Here is a 20,371-nt window from a genome sequence, read left to right as displayed (position 1 = left end):
AAACATTGGCATAATAAAGGAACAGGGCGAAACGTGAGCATCTTGGTTCTGTAATCTCTTTGTGGTGCTGGCACCCGAGCTGAAGAGCTGTTCTGGTGACAGCTGAGTTATTCTTGCTACCTTTCATGTAACTAAAGACTACTAGGATTCAATGCCTAATAGCTGAATGGATAATGCTTTCTGGTTAGGCTTTAACTAAAACTCATAGTATATTAACACATGAATTTGAACTAACAGTTATGTTCTTAGTCTATGGGATTTTATTTGTCATTTTTGAGAAGTTATTCCTGATATTTTCTGACTACCACTCACCCCCAAATTAGTAAATATGGGGCTTATTAAATTTACAAGATCTCCATAATGCATATTTGTAGGTACAGGTGCTAAATTTTTCTGGGAAAAAGAATTATAAGAAACAACTGAAGAGGGACCTGAAATGGGAGATTTTGTGTTTTTCTGTACTATTTGTCTTTTAATATTTATTACACTTGTACTTTTTAAAAGTTGGAATATCTGGGTGGTAGGATTATGAGATATTTTATTGTCTTTACATTTCTATATTAAAAAGAGCAGATATAATATACTCTTTTTGGCAGCGCAATATCAAATCCTAGAACATACTTAGTGATGAGAACTCTGGGATATAAGAGTCTGAATTAGTCCCTGAGAGAATCAGTGGGCTTTTCAACTAAAGGAAAAAGATAATTTCAACTGGCAGAGTGTATGACATACTCTGGTTCATCAAAGCAATTATAGCAACTGACATTACACATGTATGAACAACAGGAAGGACAGAATCTAACATGTGCAGTACTCTGGAGCCTTGTGTGTGGAGGATCTCAGCAGCATGGCTAAAGGTGGCAAAAGGGAGAAGTTCATTTCTCCTTATTGCTGCTGGAGCAGCATGGACTACATTTCTATCTGTAACATGGAGGGGAAAGCTGACCTTGAATCTGAGGCCAAAGTGCTATACCAAATTATTCTGAAAGACATTAACAAAAGGTTGAAACATCATCCTTTTATGGTACCGAATAAACTAAAGTTAAATGGCCTTTGTTTTTAACAAGGGTTTTGAACATTTTGGGTTTTCAGAGTTAAATTCTGTAATTTGCTATTAGGAACTATTAGTACTATGAGCAAAATTTAAAACTGACAGAACTCAAGAACACCTACATGTAATATCTTTAACTAAAATAGGTAGCTTTGAAGAAAACGGGTAACCCATCTTCTTTTTAGGTTCTACTAATAGCCTCTTTAAATAATTGAAGTTATTTTTAGGGAGGAAAATTTTGGTGGCGTTTTAAACTTATGTTTCACTATTGGAAGAATCTGAGGGACAACAGGTTGTACAGATTCTCAGGTTCTTCTCCTTCCCCCAACTTTTTTTTTTTTTTTTTAAAGGAATTGGTTCAAGTCCTACCGGGCAGTCATCTCATTTAATGTTTACTGGATTTATTTAACTACTATTTCAAATTGCCATGAGTTAGTCTCTTTTCCCTAAACTGGAAAACACCTGATCAAAGAAAAATGCTTTAACATTAGGAACTGATGTGAAATGCTACCTGAAAACTGTGTTACTGCTTCATGTCTACATCTGACTCTCACCTGATGAGGTCCTGTGATACTTCACCTGGGCAGAAGAAGGAATGAGATCCAACACAGAATACTCTTCCCTATGCTTTCCAACTTTTTAAACAAATCTCCAGGCCTGAGAAAGTGATATCATTTTTATTTTAATTAAAAGAGGCATGGACCACTTACGTTTGTTTCCCGTATGTACTGCAAGAAATAGACAACACCCAGTTTGCAGAGTGCTAAGAAGACTGGTACTTGGGCATCAGGGCTAGCTTCAGCTGCCATGTCATAAAAGCGTTTTGCAAGGTGAATATCCTATAATATAGGTAACAAATTCCAAATTTATTTCTTGTCAAAATATGTAAAACTGTTTATTTAGTTCATATATTAGGAATATTTGTTTTACTTTAACCTAAAATGAATTTCCCTTATCTAAACAAAACAAAACAAAACAAAACCAGCTTTAGTTGAGTAAAACTTCTTGAATTATCTAACTGCACAATTTTGAAAAATTTAATTAAAATTTAGAAAACTTTATTTTCTCCAATGTAACATACTATTTGCTTTGAAGATATGCTGGCTATAGTCATGTATACTGCTAACCTGGAGAATTCCAAGGATAGCCTCTAGGTTTGAGGCTGTTTTTTTCTACTTAAAACTTCACTTGGTGTAAGCAACTCTGGTTTCATTTCAAATCTCCAGTTCACACTTAAGATTTCCAAGCGGTACTTCTGTGGACAATATTAAAGGTCTCTATATTTTAGTTCCTGAACTTATATATAGGCTTTCTCTAATCAGATAAATGCCTGGGAATTGGCCTGTGTGCACAGCGACCTTTCTGCACTTTACAAAGAAAGGCTCTTCTCCTACCTCACCCCTTTCTCGTGTGCTCTGCCCAGGGCATAAAAACTTCAGGGTCACCACAAAGAGAAACCCTGAAATACTGGGTTTGGAGAAGTCTCCTACACTGACCAATTATGAACCCACTGTAGGGTATCTTGTCTTAGACATATTTCTATGAAAGGTAAAACAAATCACTACTAATTTTGACCCAGGAAGCAGTGTTGGGAATTTAGATATATAGGAAAAGTGGATAGTGAGAGTTGTGATAATTTGCATTTAAAAATCCAACTTTTTCCATGCCCTGATGATTGTAAAAAAAATACCAAACTCTTAGGAAAGAATTTCATGAGATGGAGGAAGAAAGGTTACACACACACAAGAATTTTCCTCCTCATATATTTAAATATAAGCATTTACTTTGAGCTATTCTCTATTGTTGTCCTTGTGTCATTAGTTAAAAAGAAAGTATCTTCAAGTAATAGTAACAGTATGGTTAACATTTCTGATTTTTTAATAAAAAATATAGTAACTCAGGGCTGGGGGTGTAGGTCAGTGGCATAGCTTATGCTTAGCATGCATTAGACCCTGGGGTGGATCCCCAATACCTAAACAAAACCTGATGATTTTTTTAGACTGCTGTATTTTTCAAGACCATAGATCAAATTTTATGTAGTAACACAGACTGAGGATGATTCCATAGAATAATTTAAACTTTATCAAATCATATCTTGAATTTTTTTTCTAGTTGTAGCCAATTCTTATCTCTATATAATACTTAACATTTTTCTAGCTATAAGATTTGCCGAACTGATTAACACTTAGCAATATATTTTAAAAAAGAGAAAAAATAGGAAAATGTAATTTTGATATTACATGAAGTAACAATTATTACGATTTTTGTATAAGCTATTTTCAAAATCTGAATCTAAGTTCCCTTCCCTCCTCTCATTGAAGAAATGACTTTTTGTCATATACTTTATTCATAAGAATTTATAGTATTAGCTCTCTATATATTAGAAATTAAACTGAGAAGAGTATATTAATTTTCATGTTTTATTTAAAAAAATTTTTTTTAGTTGTCAATGGACCTGTTTTATCAACTTATATGTGGTGCTGAGAATTGAACCGAGTGCCCCACACATGCTAGACAAGCGCTCCATCACTGAGCCACAACCCCAGCCCCTCATGTTTTGTAATCTATTATAAAAACATTATCAATGATCATTTTAATCTTGATTTCTTTCAGTTAAATTACTGCTAAATATATCCCACGAATGCATAATTTATATATAATCTTTATATTAATCATCAAACACATAGCAAACTTTACTTGAATTTAAAAAATGAAGTCAGTTTTTCTGATAGAAACCAAATCTGACTGGCTGACAAGGCAGAGAGCCTTCTCTGATGTGTCATGTGGCACAGATTTTCTGGAAGCAAGGCACTGAGTCTGCACTCCAGTGTTCTGATAAAACTACATTTAAATACTTAATAGTGATTATATTGTAAATATTGAGGTTACTTTAAAATACTAACACTGACATATTGAAACAGAAATAAAATAGCGAAATGTGGTAAAAAACATAATCTGTCAAAAAATAGCATTAGCAAAATGAAATTAACAACCTTCCCCCCTCCATCCTTAAACACATTAGGTTAACAAAATGCCCCTATGTGACAGAGTAAAGGGTATAATGAAATCATTTCATAAATCTTGCCAAAGCTTTTTCAAGACTCTTCAAAAACTGAGAAAGTGAATGGCTCCAGGGATAGGAAACACATTCTTCTGCCAGTCTCCGGTATCTATTTCTTTCAACATTAGTGAACCCCTTCCTAATCAAAGTTGTCAGGGACAGAGCACTAAAAATACTTTTTAATGAGAGATCACTCTGATTTTTGGCATACCACTTGAAAGCAGTTAAAAGAATGGTAACTGTGTTGTAATAAAACTCTTCCAATTCCTATATATTTATGTGAACAATGTTCAAGTCATACATTTATAAAAATAAAAATGAGAATTAGTGCTATTCTCAATTATACACAAACTGATTTAAAAAAATACAAAAATTTTAGTTATTTTATTGATTAATAACAGATTAATAACTAGTCAACTATGACTAATATCTTATGAATCTTAACACAGATCATACAAAATAAAAAATAAATGTATATACTGTTTCAGATAAGTATGAAAAGGTGACCAGTTAAAGACCAAATCACTAAAAATATAGCATTATTATATAATTCTATGAAAGTAGGGGCTAAAAATATAAATTTAAGGAGACAAGGAAAATATAATTAAAGAACTTGTTTATTTTAAAAAAATCAACACTGGTATCAAGTTATTTTGATATTTACAGTCCACTGGATATTCAACAATTTATTAATTTTATTTCAAGAATATTTTAATTTTTAAAATAGGTGGAATTTAGATCCTTTTGAAACTTAAGAAAAATTTAAAAGTAAACTTAAAAAAAGTGTAAGAAGTACAATTTTTCAAAGTTCTTCTGAGAGGACACAGGCAAAAATGCTAACACTACAATTCTAGGGAGCATTAGACTTCAGTAGAAGGTCTAAGAATTGGAAATAATTTTATCAGTAGGAAAATTTTTAATTCATTTCAAAATAATTTAGAAACAACAGAATTTGCCTGATTAAGGACAGTATTTCTTTTTTTTTAACATTTGTTTATTGATTTATTGATTTATTGATGTGGTGCTGGGGACTGAACCCAGGGCCTTGGGCATGAGAGGCAAGCACTCTACCAACTGAGCTATATTCCCCACCCCAAGGATGGTGTTTCTTGAACAAGAAGTGATAACACAGGCGGCATTGATTTCTGTGTCACGAATCTGCCTTTAATTTAATATCCTAAATATAACAGTGTAGGTATTAACGTGTGTGTGTGTGCTGGAAGATGAGAGCATTAAGGGCAGTCTTCTGAAATATTACAAATCATAATTTATTGGCCTAAAATCTGATGGAATTCCAAAGAAAGCTATTATCCATACAAATGCAGGCATTTTTTCCTTGTCATGATTGTTTTTCAAACACTTGTTTTGAAGCTACTCACCTGTTTAATGCCTAGTCCTTTCTCGTGCATATATCCCAGATTAAACATAGCTTGTGCACTGTGTTGCTGCTCAGAAGCTAGCCGATAATGAATAAATGCAGTCTCGTAATCTACATCCGTGCCAAATCCATAGAAATGGTAGTCTCCAAGCTTAATTCTAGCCACAGTATAGCCTTAAACAAAAGTTAAATGCAAAACTGCCAATAAATAAAGTGTGCTTAAGACAGATTAATTTGTTATTTGCCCTCCCTTAAAATATTTGTATAAGACAAAGAATTTTAATTTGCAGTACACAAACTACAACAAAGTCCTCAAACTATCAAGTCAGTAAAAATTTAAACTAGAAGTACAGCTGTTCTATAGAATGTTTTGTAGTAGGGAGAGGTGAAACAAATTCGCTAATATTCTATTTTACTAACACTCCTCTTAAATCTTCATGCTCTATTTTATCCTATCATTTAAATTGTAAAAAGTGGTTCAGCATGACTACTGTTTAGGAGAAGGAAGAGGCAGATAATTTTCAGGAGATTTATGTGTGAGAAACAAATATTCAAAAGAAAAAGAGTGGGGAAAAGTTAGAGTCCTTTTGAGTTTCAGGATGATATTCTATTATAAATTCTACTCAAATCTCATTTTACACAACAAACTGGCCTGAAATTAGAAACCAAAGAGCAAACCACAGCATGATGGAAATGTACAAAGACTTTATGATTCCATTTATAAACTCTGGTACTAGAACTACAATTGAGAATAAATACTGATCATGATATAAACAAGTGAAGCCATAGTTAGTATCTCTGCTTAATTTTAAGGTTATGAATGATCTGATATAATGTGCATAGGAGATGAAAATTAATTAAGAAGTCACTGGGTAAAACTCTTATCCTAGAATTAATCTCTCACCTTGAGAAGCAGCCCTGTTCCAATGTAGTAAAGCTCTGGGATAAGTTTCATTCTCACCGACAATGCTTGCCTCTCCTACAGAAAAAGAAGTGAAACACAAATCAGGCATTTAAGGAAAGGCACTAGAATTTCATGCTTCATTTGCAACTAGGGTGAATATATGGAGGATCATAGGTACTAAATTAAATAAGTACTGGAATAAAACGCTGAGTTCAAAAAAGCCAGTGAATTCAGGATATCAAAATGTCTTCAAACATGTTCTGATAACAATACTGATAATAAGACTAATTACCGAGCCACTTCTGGGGATTCAATCCTGGGAAAATTCAGTGTTTTGTTATTTGCTGTATTTTAAGAAGATACTGAACGTAGTTAGGCCAAAGGCAGGACTAAAATGAACCTTACTCTGATCGAGAATGAAGGCTGCATTGCTTTGTGCCACTTCATAGCCTTGTTCAGCTAGCAGGAGGTATTGGACCACTGCAGCATTGTAGTCACCATCTTTATAGCTGTTATAGGCAGTCATAAGCCTCTCAGACCAACGGCCTCGTTCACATACATTCTTAAATAACTGGGAGAACAGAAAAAAGAAAATAACATATGCCAAAAAATAACTTTTGTGCCCTGGCTACAAATGATTGTTAAATTTGCTCTTGAACATCTAGCAGCTCACTTTCATTTACCCTTTAGAGATAAACAGGTTTATAAAAATAAGAGCATTATATGCCATTACTCTGAATAGGTGTTGTTCTAATGATTTATATATACTATGCATAGTAACATACTTAATCCTCCTAAGAGGTTGATGAGGGGCCATCCTATGAGGTAAGTCCTTTTAGCAGTCCCACTTTACAATAAGGACACTAAACAGATTTAGAGAGTTTGGTAAGCATTTATCAATGTCACTCTGAAGTGTCACATATGAGAGAGCTGAAGAGGAAAATTTCCGATTAGGAGATACTAGCATTCCCCTTTGGAACATTTATTCAACAATATTCTTTTTTCTGATGCTATCAGATGCTATTTGAGGTGCAAGAGATACCACAGACACCAACATCTGCTCTTATAAATACTGATGCTAATGGGAACAGACAAAACAGAATAGTTACACACGGATCCCCACAGTCTTCCCTCAGTATATCAATGCTAAAAAGCGGAGTCTTATTCTACTGTAGAAAAAAATCATGCAAGGAAAACCAGAACTAAAAGGGTATGGCTTCCTACTGGATAAATCAATTTCCTACATACAAATCATTAGAAACTCCCTTACCTCTACTGCAGTGTGACATGATCGCATCACACCTGTGCCGCTGGCATGCATTTGTGCTAGGTTATAGAAAGCCAGGATGTGGCCTCCTTGAGAAGCTAAATTAAAATACTTCAAGGCCTGTTTATAATCTCTTTTGACTCCAATGCCGTCTGTAAGAAAAAAAAAAAAAAAAATCACGTGAAAGAGCCTTAAGTAAGATTTAGTTAAATATCAGAGAAGCCTTCCCTATGAGGAATAAACTCTAATGAAAGTATCATGAGTTCAAAGCCAGCTTCAGCAACTTAGTGGGACTCTAAGCAACTCAGTGAGACCCTGTCTCAAAATATTAAAAAGGGGCTGGAGATGTGGCTCAATGGTTAAGCACCCCTGGGTTCAATTCTCAGTAACAAAAAAAAATTCATATATTAATCTATATTAATCAGGTTCACATTTATATTAGTAAATGTAAATACTTATAAAGTATATTAATAATAAATATGTATTTATAAATATTTATGTTTAGAAAATATGTGAACATGGTTAATATAGATTAATATATAAATACTGATTAAAATAATTTTACAATGAAAAATAAGATGCACAAATAAATGAATTGGGAGAATATTAATTAGCCAGAATTGGGTAGTTCCCACTTCCATATCATAGCGCCATCTAGTGGAAAATGGGTTAGTTTAGATCTTTGGGAATTCATGATAAATTTCAATGCTACTTACTGTAGTACATAGAACCAAGCTGTAGTTGCCCATCCACCCAGCCTTGTTCAGCAGCTTTCTGGAAATACTTCAGTGCCAGATCATAATTCTGCAGAAAAAGAAGTCAAATGATGAAAAAGCTCAAAAGGCTGATACATTCAGAAGTTCGGGGATTCATTCACTTTAAGGAATGAGTAAAGCAAACAAACTAAATTTTGAAGAGTTATTAAAAAGGAGACCTTCTAATTTTTTTATAATACACAGATGTTAATATACTTCAAGTCACTGGGGGATTAATATTTAGGAATGTAAAGAAAAGCAAATAAGAGTCTTTATGAAACATTTGTATATTTGCTTTCAGAAAGCATGAAGAACATCAGACCAGGAATTAAGAAATAGTCACTCTAGGGGCTGGGGAGATAGCTCAGTCAGTAAAGTGCTTGCCTTGAAAGCACAAAGCCCTGGGTTTGATCCCCAGCACTGCCAAAAAAAAAAAAAAAAAAAAAAAAAAAAAAAAAAGAGTCACTTTATTTTTTAAATTATTTTCTTTGTAGTTGTAGATGGACAGATGCATTTATTTGTTTATTTTCATGTGGTGCTCTTGTTAGAGGAGGTTGCTTTCCTGGCTGCTCCATGACATAAAACCAAGAGAGTAGACAGGCACTTCTTCATAAGGTTGGTGAACAAAAAAAAGGCGGGGGACTTTACTGGAATCTAACACTGGACGTTCAAAGCAGATCTGGGACTCAGGAGGTTGGATATAATAAAATAAGGAATCCCCAGCAGCACAGATGCTGCCATGGCTGGGCTGGAAGCACCAGTCAGAGTGGTCCCTCCTCAAGCAAAGTGGAAGGATAAGGGAATTAAAAGAACCCACATCTCGGGAGGTTTGAGGCGTGTGTGGGTACGGAGTATTTGAAGATCAAGGGCACTGTCTGACAATGCACAATATCCTTGTGTGGGAAAGAAGCCATCATCTCTCCAGGCAGGTGTGGAGGACAAAGGAAGGAACCATTTTGCAGCCATGGTACTGGGGCCGGCAGCTGAGGGAGCCAATACCTGGCAAAAGAGTTTGGTCTGAAATTCAGGCCCAGTAAACACATACTGCATGACATAAAATGTGCTTCAATGGACAGGAGAAAATCAAAGGTGAAGAGGTTTCATTGCAGGACCAGCTGGGGGAGACATATCTGGCCAGGAACTCAGAAGGGCAGGGGTGGGAGAGACTGGAGACTGAACCCGAGAACAGGAAATGTGGAGTTTGCCAGTGACATAGAGGACTAAGAACAGGCTTCCCAGGGGAGGTCCCTGGGGTATAGTTTCCCAATGTGGACCAGCAAGTACTGGGTCCTGGAGGTGCACTGATTTAGAATCTCCAGACCAGTTAGCATTCAGTGAAGAGCATGGAGCCCACCTAAGCCTAAACCCTGCCTCCAGGAATTCCACCATTGGGATTACCTCTCCCACTCCAGCAATTTGGAGGTGGAGCATCACACTCCAGACGATCTCACCTAAAACTGCCTCAACCTAAAACTGCCAAGAAGAGAAGCTGAGAATCTTTTGAACTCCAATGGAAGAATTCTTTAACTTTTCATCAAGATTTTTTTCTTTTTTCCTTTTTTAAAAATTCTTTTCTCTGTTTGTGACCTAATGGTACTTGAACATTTATACATAATCATATATGTTAATGGTACTTGAACATTTATACATATTCATATTTGTTTTTTCTCATTTCTAGCATTTTTGAAGCCAGTTATTTTTCATGGATTAGTTTTTTGAGAACTAGGATGCTTGATTAGTATATTTAAGTTTTTATATTCTTTTATTTTTAATTAAAAAATTTTTACTTTACATATTTTTTTCTCATTTCCCTTGATTCGCTTTTTTTCTTCTGCTAACTGCCAATCTCTATTGTTCTCTCTTTCATTCTTCAATTTTTTACTTCTATCTTCTCTCCTCCTTCCTCACAATCATCACATCCTATAGCACTTCTGTTCTCTTGTCCACCTTTTGAAATTATAAACCCTTTTGCAAACTTGCTGTTTTCATTGTAGGCAGTAAATGATCATAGTATTTCTGTTTATTGTGATAATTAGCATTCCAGATGTCACAGCAGGAACTATTTGCTGTATATTGTTTGCATTGGTTGTTGTTATTACTTGTCTCTTCCTAAACAGTGAGGTACTGGAAACCTTCAGGGACACTATAAGTCCACAGGGTAGAAACTTGACTGCCTCAGATCCATACTGTTAGATGGGTAAACACACAAACAACATGAAAAAGCAAGGGAACAAATTCTCCTAAACAAACCAAGATATTCCAATAACAGAATCCATCAATACCACAGTGGAAGAAATGGCAGAGAAGGAATTTAGAATGTACATAGTTAAATTCATCTGCAGTGTAAAGGACAGTATAAAGAGTGAAATCAGAGAAAAAAAAAAAAAAAAGCAGAAATGAGGGAATTAAACCAAATTAAAAATTCAATTGAAAGCATCACCAACGGACAAGATCACTTGGAAGACAGTTTCAGGAAATGAAGACAAAATACACAATCTTGAAAACAATGACTATGGAGGAAAAGATGAACAGAACTTGCAAGAAATATGGGATAACCTGAAAAGACCAAATTTAAGATGTTTTGGGACACATAAAGGCTTAGAAATATAAATGATAGGACGGCACAATCTTTTCAATGAAATAATATCAGAAAATTTCCCAAACCTGAAGAAGAAAATGGAAAATCAAATACAAGAGGTTTACAGGACCCCAAATATACAAAATACAACAGACCCACTCCAAGGCACATTATTGTGAAAATGCCTAAAATTCAGAATAAGGATAGGTTTTTAAAGGCTGCCAGAGAAAAACATCAGGCAACATTCAGAGGGAAACCAATCTGGATTTCAGCTGATTTCTCAACCCAGATCCTCAAAGCTAGGTGGTCTTGGAATAATATATACCAAGCTCTAAAAGAAAATGGATGCCAGACAAGAATACTATATCCAGCAAAATTAAGCTTTAGAATTGATGATGAAATAAAAACTTTCCATGATAAACAAAAGACAAAGAATTCACAATTAGAAAGTCTGTACTATAAAACATACTCAATAAAGGTATTTCATAAAGAAGAAATGAAAAACAAAAGTGAAAACCAGCAAAGGGAGGAGCTACACTAAAAGAACAGTGAATCAATGGAGAAGCTAACTCAAATTAAAAACTAGAAATCAATCAAAATGACAGGGAATAAAAATCATATCTTAATAACAACACTGAATGTAAATGGCCTAAACTTGTTAATCAAAAGACAAAGACTGGCAGATTGGATTAAAAAATGAAACCCAAAAATATTCTGCCTCAAAGAGACGCACCTCATAGGCAAAAACTTCTACAGACTGAATGTAAAAGGATGGGGAAAACTGTATCATTCACATGCATATCATAAACAAGCAGGGATTTCTAACCTCATATCAGAAAAAGTGAACATCAAGTCAAAGTTAATCAGAAGGGACGTAGAAGGATGTTTCATACTGCTTAAGGGAGTTATACATCAATAAGACATAATAATCATAAATATTTATGCCCCAAACGATGGCACAACTATGTACATTAAACAAACCCTTCTCAATTTCAAGAAGCAAATAATACTGGGAGACTTTAACACACCTCTCTCACCACTGGCTAGATCCTCCAAACAAAAACTAAATAAAAAAGCTACAAAGTTAACTTAAACAGACATATGTAGAATATTTCATCCATCAACGAGTGAGAACACTTTCTTCTCAGCAGTACCTGATCGTTCTCTAAAATGGACCATATCCTAGGCCACAAAGCAACTCTTAGCCAATATAAAAAAACAGATAATACCTTGCATCCTATCAGATCATGATGGAATGAAATTAGAAATCAGTGATAAAAATATTTTTTATTTTATAAAATAAAATGATAAAAAAATTTTTATTTTATAAAAATAAAAAATAGAAGCTACTCTAACACCTGGAGACTAAATAACACACAACCTAATGATGAAGGAATAGCAGAAGAAATCAGGGATGAAATAAAGAAGTACTTAGAGGTAAATGAGAATAGTGATACAACATATCAAAATCTCTGGGACACTAGGAGGAGAGTGCTATGAGGGAAGTTCATTGCATTGAGGTCATTCATTAAAAGAATAGAAAGTCAACAAATAATATTACATCTTAAAGCCCTAGAAAAAGAACAAATCAATACCAAAAGTAGAAGAAGACAGGAAATCGTTAAAATCAGAGCTGAAATCAATAAAACTGAAACAAAAGAAACAAGTGAAAAAATTGACAAAACAAAAAGTTGGTTCTTGGGAAAAAAAAAAAAAATCAAAATTGGTAAGCCCTTAGCTAAGCTAACAAAGAAAAAGGGAGAAAACTCAAATTACTAAAATTCATTATGAAAAAGTAAATATCACAATGGATACTATTGAAATACAGATGATAATCAGAAACTATTTTGAAAATTTATACTCTAATAAAATAAAAAATCTTGAAGACATTGGTAAATTTCTAGAGATACATGACCTACCAAGATTAAATCAGGACACAGAAAATTTAAACACATCAATTTCAAGCAATGAAATTGAAGATACCATCAAAAGCCTACCAACAAAGAAAAGCCCAGAACCAGAGATTCTCAGCTGAGTTCTACCAGACCTTCAAAGAAGAACTAATACCAATCCTCCTCAAACTATTCCATGAGACACAAAAGGACGGAACCCTTCCAAACTCATTCTATGAAGCTAGTATCACCCTGATACCAAAACCAGACAAAGACACATCAAGGAAAGAAAATTACAGACCAATATCCCTGATGAACACAGATGCAAAAATTCTTAATAAACTGGCAAATTGCACACAAATACTTATTAAAAAGATAGTGCATCATGATCAAGTGGGGTTCATCCCAGGGATGTAAGGTTGGTTCAACATACAGAAATCAATAATCGTGATTCATCACATCAACAGACTTAAAGACAAGAATCACATGATTATCTCAATAGATGCAGAAAAAGCATTTGACAAAATACAGCATCCTTCATGTTCAAAACACTAGAAAAACTAGGGATAGAAGCATACCTCAACATTGTAAAAGCTATATATGCTAAACCCAATGCCATCATCATTCTAAACGGAGAAAAATTGAAAGCATTCTCTAAAAATTCAAACAAGACAGGGATGCCCTCATTCACCACTTCTATTCAACATAGTACTGAAAACTCTAACCAGAGCAATTAGACAAAAGAGAGAAATTAAAGGAATACAAAAAGGAAAAGAAGAACTCAAACTATCCCTATTTGCTGATGACATGATTCTATATTTAGAAGACTCGAAAAATTTCCTCAGAAAACTTCCTGAACTCATAAAAGAATTTAGCAAAGTAGTAGGACATAAAATTAACATATACATCAATTCTATTCCTGTATATTGGTGATGAATCAACTGAAAGAGAAATTTAAAAAGCTATCCCATTCACAATAGCCTCAAATAAAATAAAATATTTGGGAATCAATCTAACAAAAGATGTGAAAGACCTCTATATTGAAAAATACAGAATGCTAAAGAAAGAAACTGAAGAAGACCTTAGAAGATGGAAAGATCTCCCACATTCTTGGATAGGCAAAATTAATATTATCAAAATGTTCATACATTTGAATCTATATAGTGTTCAAAAGCACTATATAGATTCAATGCAATTCCTATTAAGGGTCTGATGATGTTCTTCATAGAAACAGAAAAAGCAGTCATGAAATTCATTTGAAAAAGTAAGAGGCCCAGAATAGCCAAAAAAATCCTTAGCAAGAAAAGTGAAGCAGGAGGCATCACAATACTAGACCTTAAATTATACTGCAGAGCTATAAGTAACAAAAACAGCACGGTACTGGCACCAAAACAGACATGAAGATCAATGGTACAGAAGATGCAGACAGAAACCCACATAAATACAGTTATCTCACATTAGATAAAGGCACCATAAACACACATTGGAGAAAAGATAGTCTCTTCAACAAATGGTGCTGGGAAAACTGGAAATCCATATGTAATAAAATGAAATCAGACCCCTATTTCTCACCCTGTATTAAACTCAACTCAAAGTGGATTAAGGACCTAGGCATTAGACCAGAGACCTAGTGCCTAATAGAAGAAAAAGGAGGCCCAAACTCCATCATGTTGGCTTAGGAACTGACTTCCTCAACAAAACTCCTGAAGCACAAAGAAGTAAAATCAAGAATCAATAAATGGGATTTTATCAAACTAAAAAGCTTCTTCACAGCGAAGGAAACAATTAAGAATGTGAAAAGAGAGTTGAGAGAATGGGAGAAAATTTTTACCACCTTTACCTCAGATAGAGCATTAATCTACTGGATGTATAAAAAAACTAAAAAAAACTTAACACCAAAAAAACAAATAACCCAACCAATAAATGGGCAATGGAACTTAACAGACACTTCAAGAAGAAGAAATATGAATGGCCAACAAATATTTGAAAAAATGTTCAGCATCACTAGCAGTTAGAGAAATGCAAATGAAAACTACACTGAGATTTCATCTCACTCCAGTCAGAATGGCACGTATCAAGAAAACAAGCAATGATAAATGTTAGTGAGGATGTGGGGAAAAAGGTACACTCAAATATTGCTGGTGGAACTGCAAATTAGTGCAATCACTCTGGGAAGCAGTATGGAGATTCTTCAGAAAACTTAAAATGGACCCACCATTTGACCCAGTTATCCCATTCTTTGGCATATACCCATATATGCTTAAAATTAGCATACTATAATGATGCAGCCACATCAACATTCACAGCAGTAATTCACAATAGCTAAGCTATGTGTTCAACCTCTGTGCCCTTCAACAGATGGATAAGGAAAATGTGGTACATATACACAATGGAATATTACTCAGACATAAGAAAAAATGAAATTATGGCATTTGCTGGTAAATGGATAGAGTTGGAGACTATCATGATAAGTGAAATAGGCCAATCCCAAAAAACTGAAGGCTAAATGTTCTCTCTGATATTCAGATGCTGACTCACAATAGGTGGGGGAGGGGGAAGAGAAGTGGAGGTTCACCAAATTAGACAAGGGGGAATGGGGGAAAACAGTAGAATGAATCAGATATAACTCCTATGTTCATATATTAACATATGACTAGTGTAACTCCATATCATGTACAATGACAAGAATGGGAAGTAATATTCCATGTATGTATGAACTGTCAAAATTCAGTCTCCTGTCATAACTAAAAAGAACAAATAAAAAATTTTTAAAAAAATGAAATAGTCACTCTTTTCTACTAACCAACTAATTCTTTTTAAACCTCAATTTTTCTAGTATTAAGTAAGGAAAATTATTCTCTCCTTATTTGTTCCTTCCCTGTATATCTTATCAGATCCTATATGATTATTAGATTTCAAAGGTCATATGTATTTCACAGAGAAAAGTTAAAATAAAGATTACTCTGAATTTTAATATTCTAAAATGAATAGAAGGAGGCAGCACAGAAGAAAAAGATGTGAAACCATGGAAGACCAAGAGCTTTCAATAACAGAACCTTAGGGAACGGAGTAAGGAAATGTCAACTGGACTGACATTAACGAGGTTATTGGTAACCTAGATAAATAAACAGTTATATGAAGGGGAAGCTTGATTGCTAGACTGAAGAGTGAACAGAAGTAGTTTAGTAAAGTTCATTCTTTGGAGAAACTTTGCAGAGAGAAGAGAGTTGGTGGATTGAAGGGGCAAAGGGCAGAATGAGGAACTTACCCCCTCTAAAACAAGGGACTTAAGCACTTTCTTTGACTTAAGTAAAGAAGGTAAGGGGGATGCTTAAGTTCAGAAATGGGGAGAGTAAGTTGGGTGGAGAGCACAGATGAAGAATGAAACAGCTTCACTGATTCAGAGAGAGCCAGAGATAGAGCCATTCTCAGAAGATGCTCAGGCTGGAGTGTGGGATGTAAGGTGGTAGTGAACCAAACTCAGAGACAACAGGAAAAGAAAGGCTCAGCTCTGGTTGCAATGGAACAGTCTCACCTGGGTTGACTGGGCTAGTTAAGGAATACTTCCTTATCAGCTGACTGCTTATTAAAGTCAGAACGTTAGATAGAACACTTACAACTTGAACGCCTCTCCCGTAAAGGTAGGCCATTCCAAGACCACTCTGTCCAACTGGGTTGCCCTGCAAACCAGAGAAGTCAGACAAGAGTAAAAGAATTCAATAGGCAAGAATAAATAACTTCAAAATAAATTATTTTCAAGCACATTCAAAACATGTCTTAAGTTTTCATTTCAAAACAATAAGGCTGACTTTTAAATATTTGGGGACTATCAAAAATTGGATTACAAAGAACATATTCATTTAGATTTAATTTTCTTGCGCTATCTTATGATCATCTGTACCAAGAATTTACAATACAAAATATGATAATGTATTTCATCAAAATTAAAATTAGAAGGTCAAACTTTTGTGGTAGTTTTTCATCTACTAACCTTTTACCCCAATAAAGAAGGATGATATCATTGGGTAGAGTCAACAGTCATATAATACTGGGGAATGTAGCTCAGTGGTAGAGTGCTTGCCTAGCATGCACAAGGCCCTGGGTTCACTCCCCAGCATCACAAAAAGAAAGAATAATAGTCTTATAATAACAGCAATATTGCTATCAGGTGAAAAAGATCAGTGGAGTGTCACGGAACTAAGTTAAGGTTTTGAGACTCAAAGGATGATAATCTAGAATCCACTCAGACATAGAGCAATAGAAGACATGGTAGAAAAGGAGTAACAGTCTTCCTCTGGGAAGCAATCAAATGATATCTAATAGAGTGACATACAGTTGACAGAGAAGGAAATGTGCATGCTGGAGGCACCTAAGGTTTCAAGTATTCACATGCAGTTTTCAGTGGGTCTAAGAAAACCTAAGCCATGTATTATGATTATCAAAGGAATCCAATTATATGTTTTTAAACTTCAAGTTTGCAGTACAAAGTAATTCTATAACTCCCAAATTCATTGTGAAAATCAAGATTTCCCTGATTAGGAAAATTTCTCAAAGAAATTTAAATAGAGAGTTAATAACAATCTTGTTGCCAGAAAAAATTGCTTCTTATTGGGAAGGCTTTGTTTGTTAATACATTTGCATGAATCATACTGACATAAGCACTTTTAATCAGCTTATGGCATAAATTGTTATGATTAATCCTTTAATATAATAAAGTTATTTATTAAATATTAATAAGGCATGCATTTTAAAACACAAAGTCATGAATTCTTACCATGTCAGCAGCTTTTTTAAAGTAGTGAAGAGCTGTCTCATTACTCTGAGGTACAATATCACTTCCTTCTGAATACATCTGGAAAACATACCCCAGTTTTTATTTAGAGCTGTAATCCTCTGTTATGGTTAGTATGTAAAGTGTCCCCCAAAAGCTCACATGTGAGACAAAGCAAGGTTTGGATAAGAAATGATTGGGTTAACCTAATCAGTGAATTAATCCCTCATGGGATTAACTGAGTAACTGTAGGCAGGTGGGGTGTGGCTGGAGGAAATGGTTCACTGGGGGCATGGCAATAAGGTATATATTTTGGATCTGGAGAGTGGAGACTCTCTCTCTGCTTTCTGATCACCATGAGAGCAGTTTCCCTCTGCCACACTCTTTGGCTTCATCTTGAGCCCGGAGGAATGGAGTCAGCCTTCTATAGACTAAGACCTCTGAAACCACGAGACCCCTAAATAAACCTTTCCTCCTCTACAAGTGTTCTGGTGGGTCTTTTAGTCACAAAAGCAAAAAAACTGACTAAAAACCCTCTCTCAATTATATTTTCCTCTTATCTCATTTTGGTTTCTATTAGGTCACAAAAAAATCTCTCCACAAAGTTTAGAATACCGTACAAGATATTAGTATGTAACATTTTAGTATTTTTATATATTTGGTGTCATACTGAATTAATGATTATCTATGAACATGAATATATAACATCAACTCAAAGATCCATCTCAAGAGAAGAAATCTTCAACCTTCAGATGAATCTTCTTGCTCATTCTACCCAGGGCAACTGAATGCTTGGGATAAGATGAGTGAATAAGGACAAGGTGACGATCAGTAGTGTCCACTTTCCTCTCTCCTCGCCCACTGCTTTCCCCAGCATAAGCTAAATGGCGGGTTTTTGTTCAGGACAAGAAATAACTAGAAGGTTATTTTAAAAGTTTTAACACACAATTAAAATATCAGATATAGAACATAAAAAAAAAGTCAAGAGAAAGGAAAACAGAATGGCCAATGCTATTTTTTATCCATGTAAACATTAAGGAAATAACAAAGGATTTGTTTTTTCTTTTTTGAGACAGGGTTAATTAGTAATTCAGAGTAAGAGCCAAAAGGGCTGGAGTGACAAGTTTTAAAATGCCTAACAAAAACAGATGGGGAAATATCCATTTCTATGCTACGATGTTAGAATATTTAAATATAAACTTTCCAGGCCCTAATTAACTAGTTGCGATCATGTGGTTGCTGAGATCTTTCTATCTGTAAAAGCCTTGGTGATACAGTCTATCTGAACTTCCTTACTTTAGCATTTGGTTCCACTGAAAATACCCATTGGTTTATAGTGTATTAATTTTCAAAATAATAAAAAAAGAAGCTTTGAGACAGGTACATGACATGGAATCTACTAAGTCTTGAGATAATGCTGCCTTGCTGACGAAAAGAACTGAATTGAGAGGTAGGTCATGGCTGTCATACTTAAGACAACCAAAAGGTCTACAGATAAGTTCCAATCAATCATGAGAGCAAACAGGCAATTGTGATGGTCTTAACAAAAATGTACAGATAAATGATAAATTCTTCAATATTGCACAAAAGACACAAAAGGTAGGAGCTCTGATAATGATAGCTATTTCAACAGAGAATTAACATACTGATGAACAAATGCTATGGTATCTCTAAGTTGCCTAAGAGAAGGCCTCAGAATAGCACTTACCTTAAGGTAAGATAAAATATCCTTGACACTGGACATTTATTTATATTTATTTATATTTATTTTTGGTAAATAGTAGCTCCTGAATATAGTATGTGCTTACTATGCAAATACCTCTTGCTGTTACATCACACATTCACAGAGTGTACAGTACCTTTCCCAAGAAGGCCATAGCATGTGAATTGCCAGCATTAGCTGCTAAATTGAAGTAGTCAAATGCTCTCTGTGAGATAAGAATTTATGAAAATAATTAGTTTGTAAAAGAATCTATTTCAGGAACAGTAAAAAAAAAAAAAATCTTGTTATATGGCAGTGGCTTTAAAAAAAGAACACCAGTTATGAATATTTCAAAATAGAAATCTGTGCATCCAGAAATTTTATTTCACCTGATGGCTACATCAAGGTACTATTTATTTTTAAATCACTTTATAGTTATAGCTACAAGGAAATTTCTAGTGTTCCTTAAACTTCAGACCCAAGAAGACTTGTGTTATTTAGAGGTAATGTGAGCAAGCATTAGGACACCTGACAGCAGCTCACTTATTTGTCCACTGCACTACTGGTAACTGGGGTAAAGGAAAACTAACATGTCTTTACAAGGTATGAAGCATATTTTCATAGTTCGTTAAAGGAATACAATTTCCTTCTGTACTATTTAGAGAAAAATTTTGGATTCTACTTAGAATCATAACTAAACATACTGGCATCTGTAGAAATTCCTTATCATCATTGTCAACTGTATTGTCCATCTTCGTTAGGGATTTGTAGCATTGATTATTCCTTCTTTCCCTTGCTGATTTCATCTAACCCTCTTTCTGATCCTTTCCCCTTCAAACCAACCCAAAACCACACAAGATGCATCTTTCTTTCAATTTTTCCTTAATGACTGTTACCTGGTAGTTGCTTTGCTTCACAGCCAAGCTTCTCAATTAACTCTCTACAGGCACTCTAAATCAATTTTAATTGCCTTCCATCCATACTACTTCAGAAAGAAAGCCTGTCAAGCTGC

The 20,371-nt window shown here is 34.6% G+C and overlaps 1 protein-coding gene across 1 annotated transcript in view; it reads right to left on the bottom strand.

The window, feature by feature from the left end:
* Positions 1-20,371, bottom strand: part of SEL1L (SEL1L adaptor subunit of SYVN1 ubiquitin ligase) — a 59,698-nt gene that overhangs the window by 4,411 nt on the left and 34,916 nt on the right. The window contains exons 12-20 of the mRNA XM_079128057.1: positions 19,517-19,585; positions 17,661-17,738; positions 16,504-16,566; positions 8,378-8,465; positions 7,665-7,813; positions 6,800-6,965; positions 6,395-6,469; positions 5,492-5,664; positions 1,762-1,890 (exon numbers count right to left, since the gene is read on the bottom strand). Coding sequence (XP_078984183.1) covers positions 1,762-1,890; positions 5,492-5,664; positions 6,395-6,469; positions 6,800-6,965; positions 7,665-7,813; positions 8,378-8,465; positions 16,504-16,566; positions 17,661-17,738; positions 19,517-19,585 — 990 coding nt within the window. The remainder of the gene's footprint in view (positions 1-1,761; positions 1,891-5,491; positions 5,665-6,394; positions 6,470-6,799; positions 6,966-7,664; positions 7,814-8,377; positions 8,466-16,503; positions 16,567-17,660; positions 17,739-19,516; positions 19,586-20,371) is intronic.

Source organism: Sciurus vulgaris (genome assembly GCF_902686455.1).
Source record: "Sciurus vulgaris genome assembly, chromosome: 2".
Taxonomy (NCBI): domain Eukaryota; kingdom Metazoa; phylum Chordata; class Mammalia; order Rodentia; family Sciuridae; genus Sciurus; species Sciurus vulgaris.
Note: the sequence above shows the minus strand (reverse complement) of the source record. Positions and strands in the feature narration are given on the sequence as shown.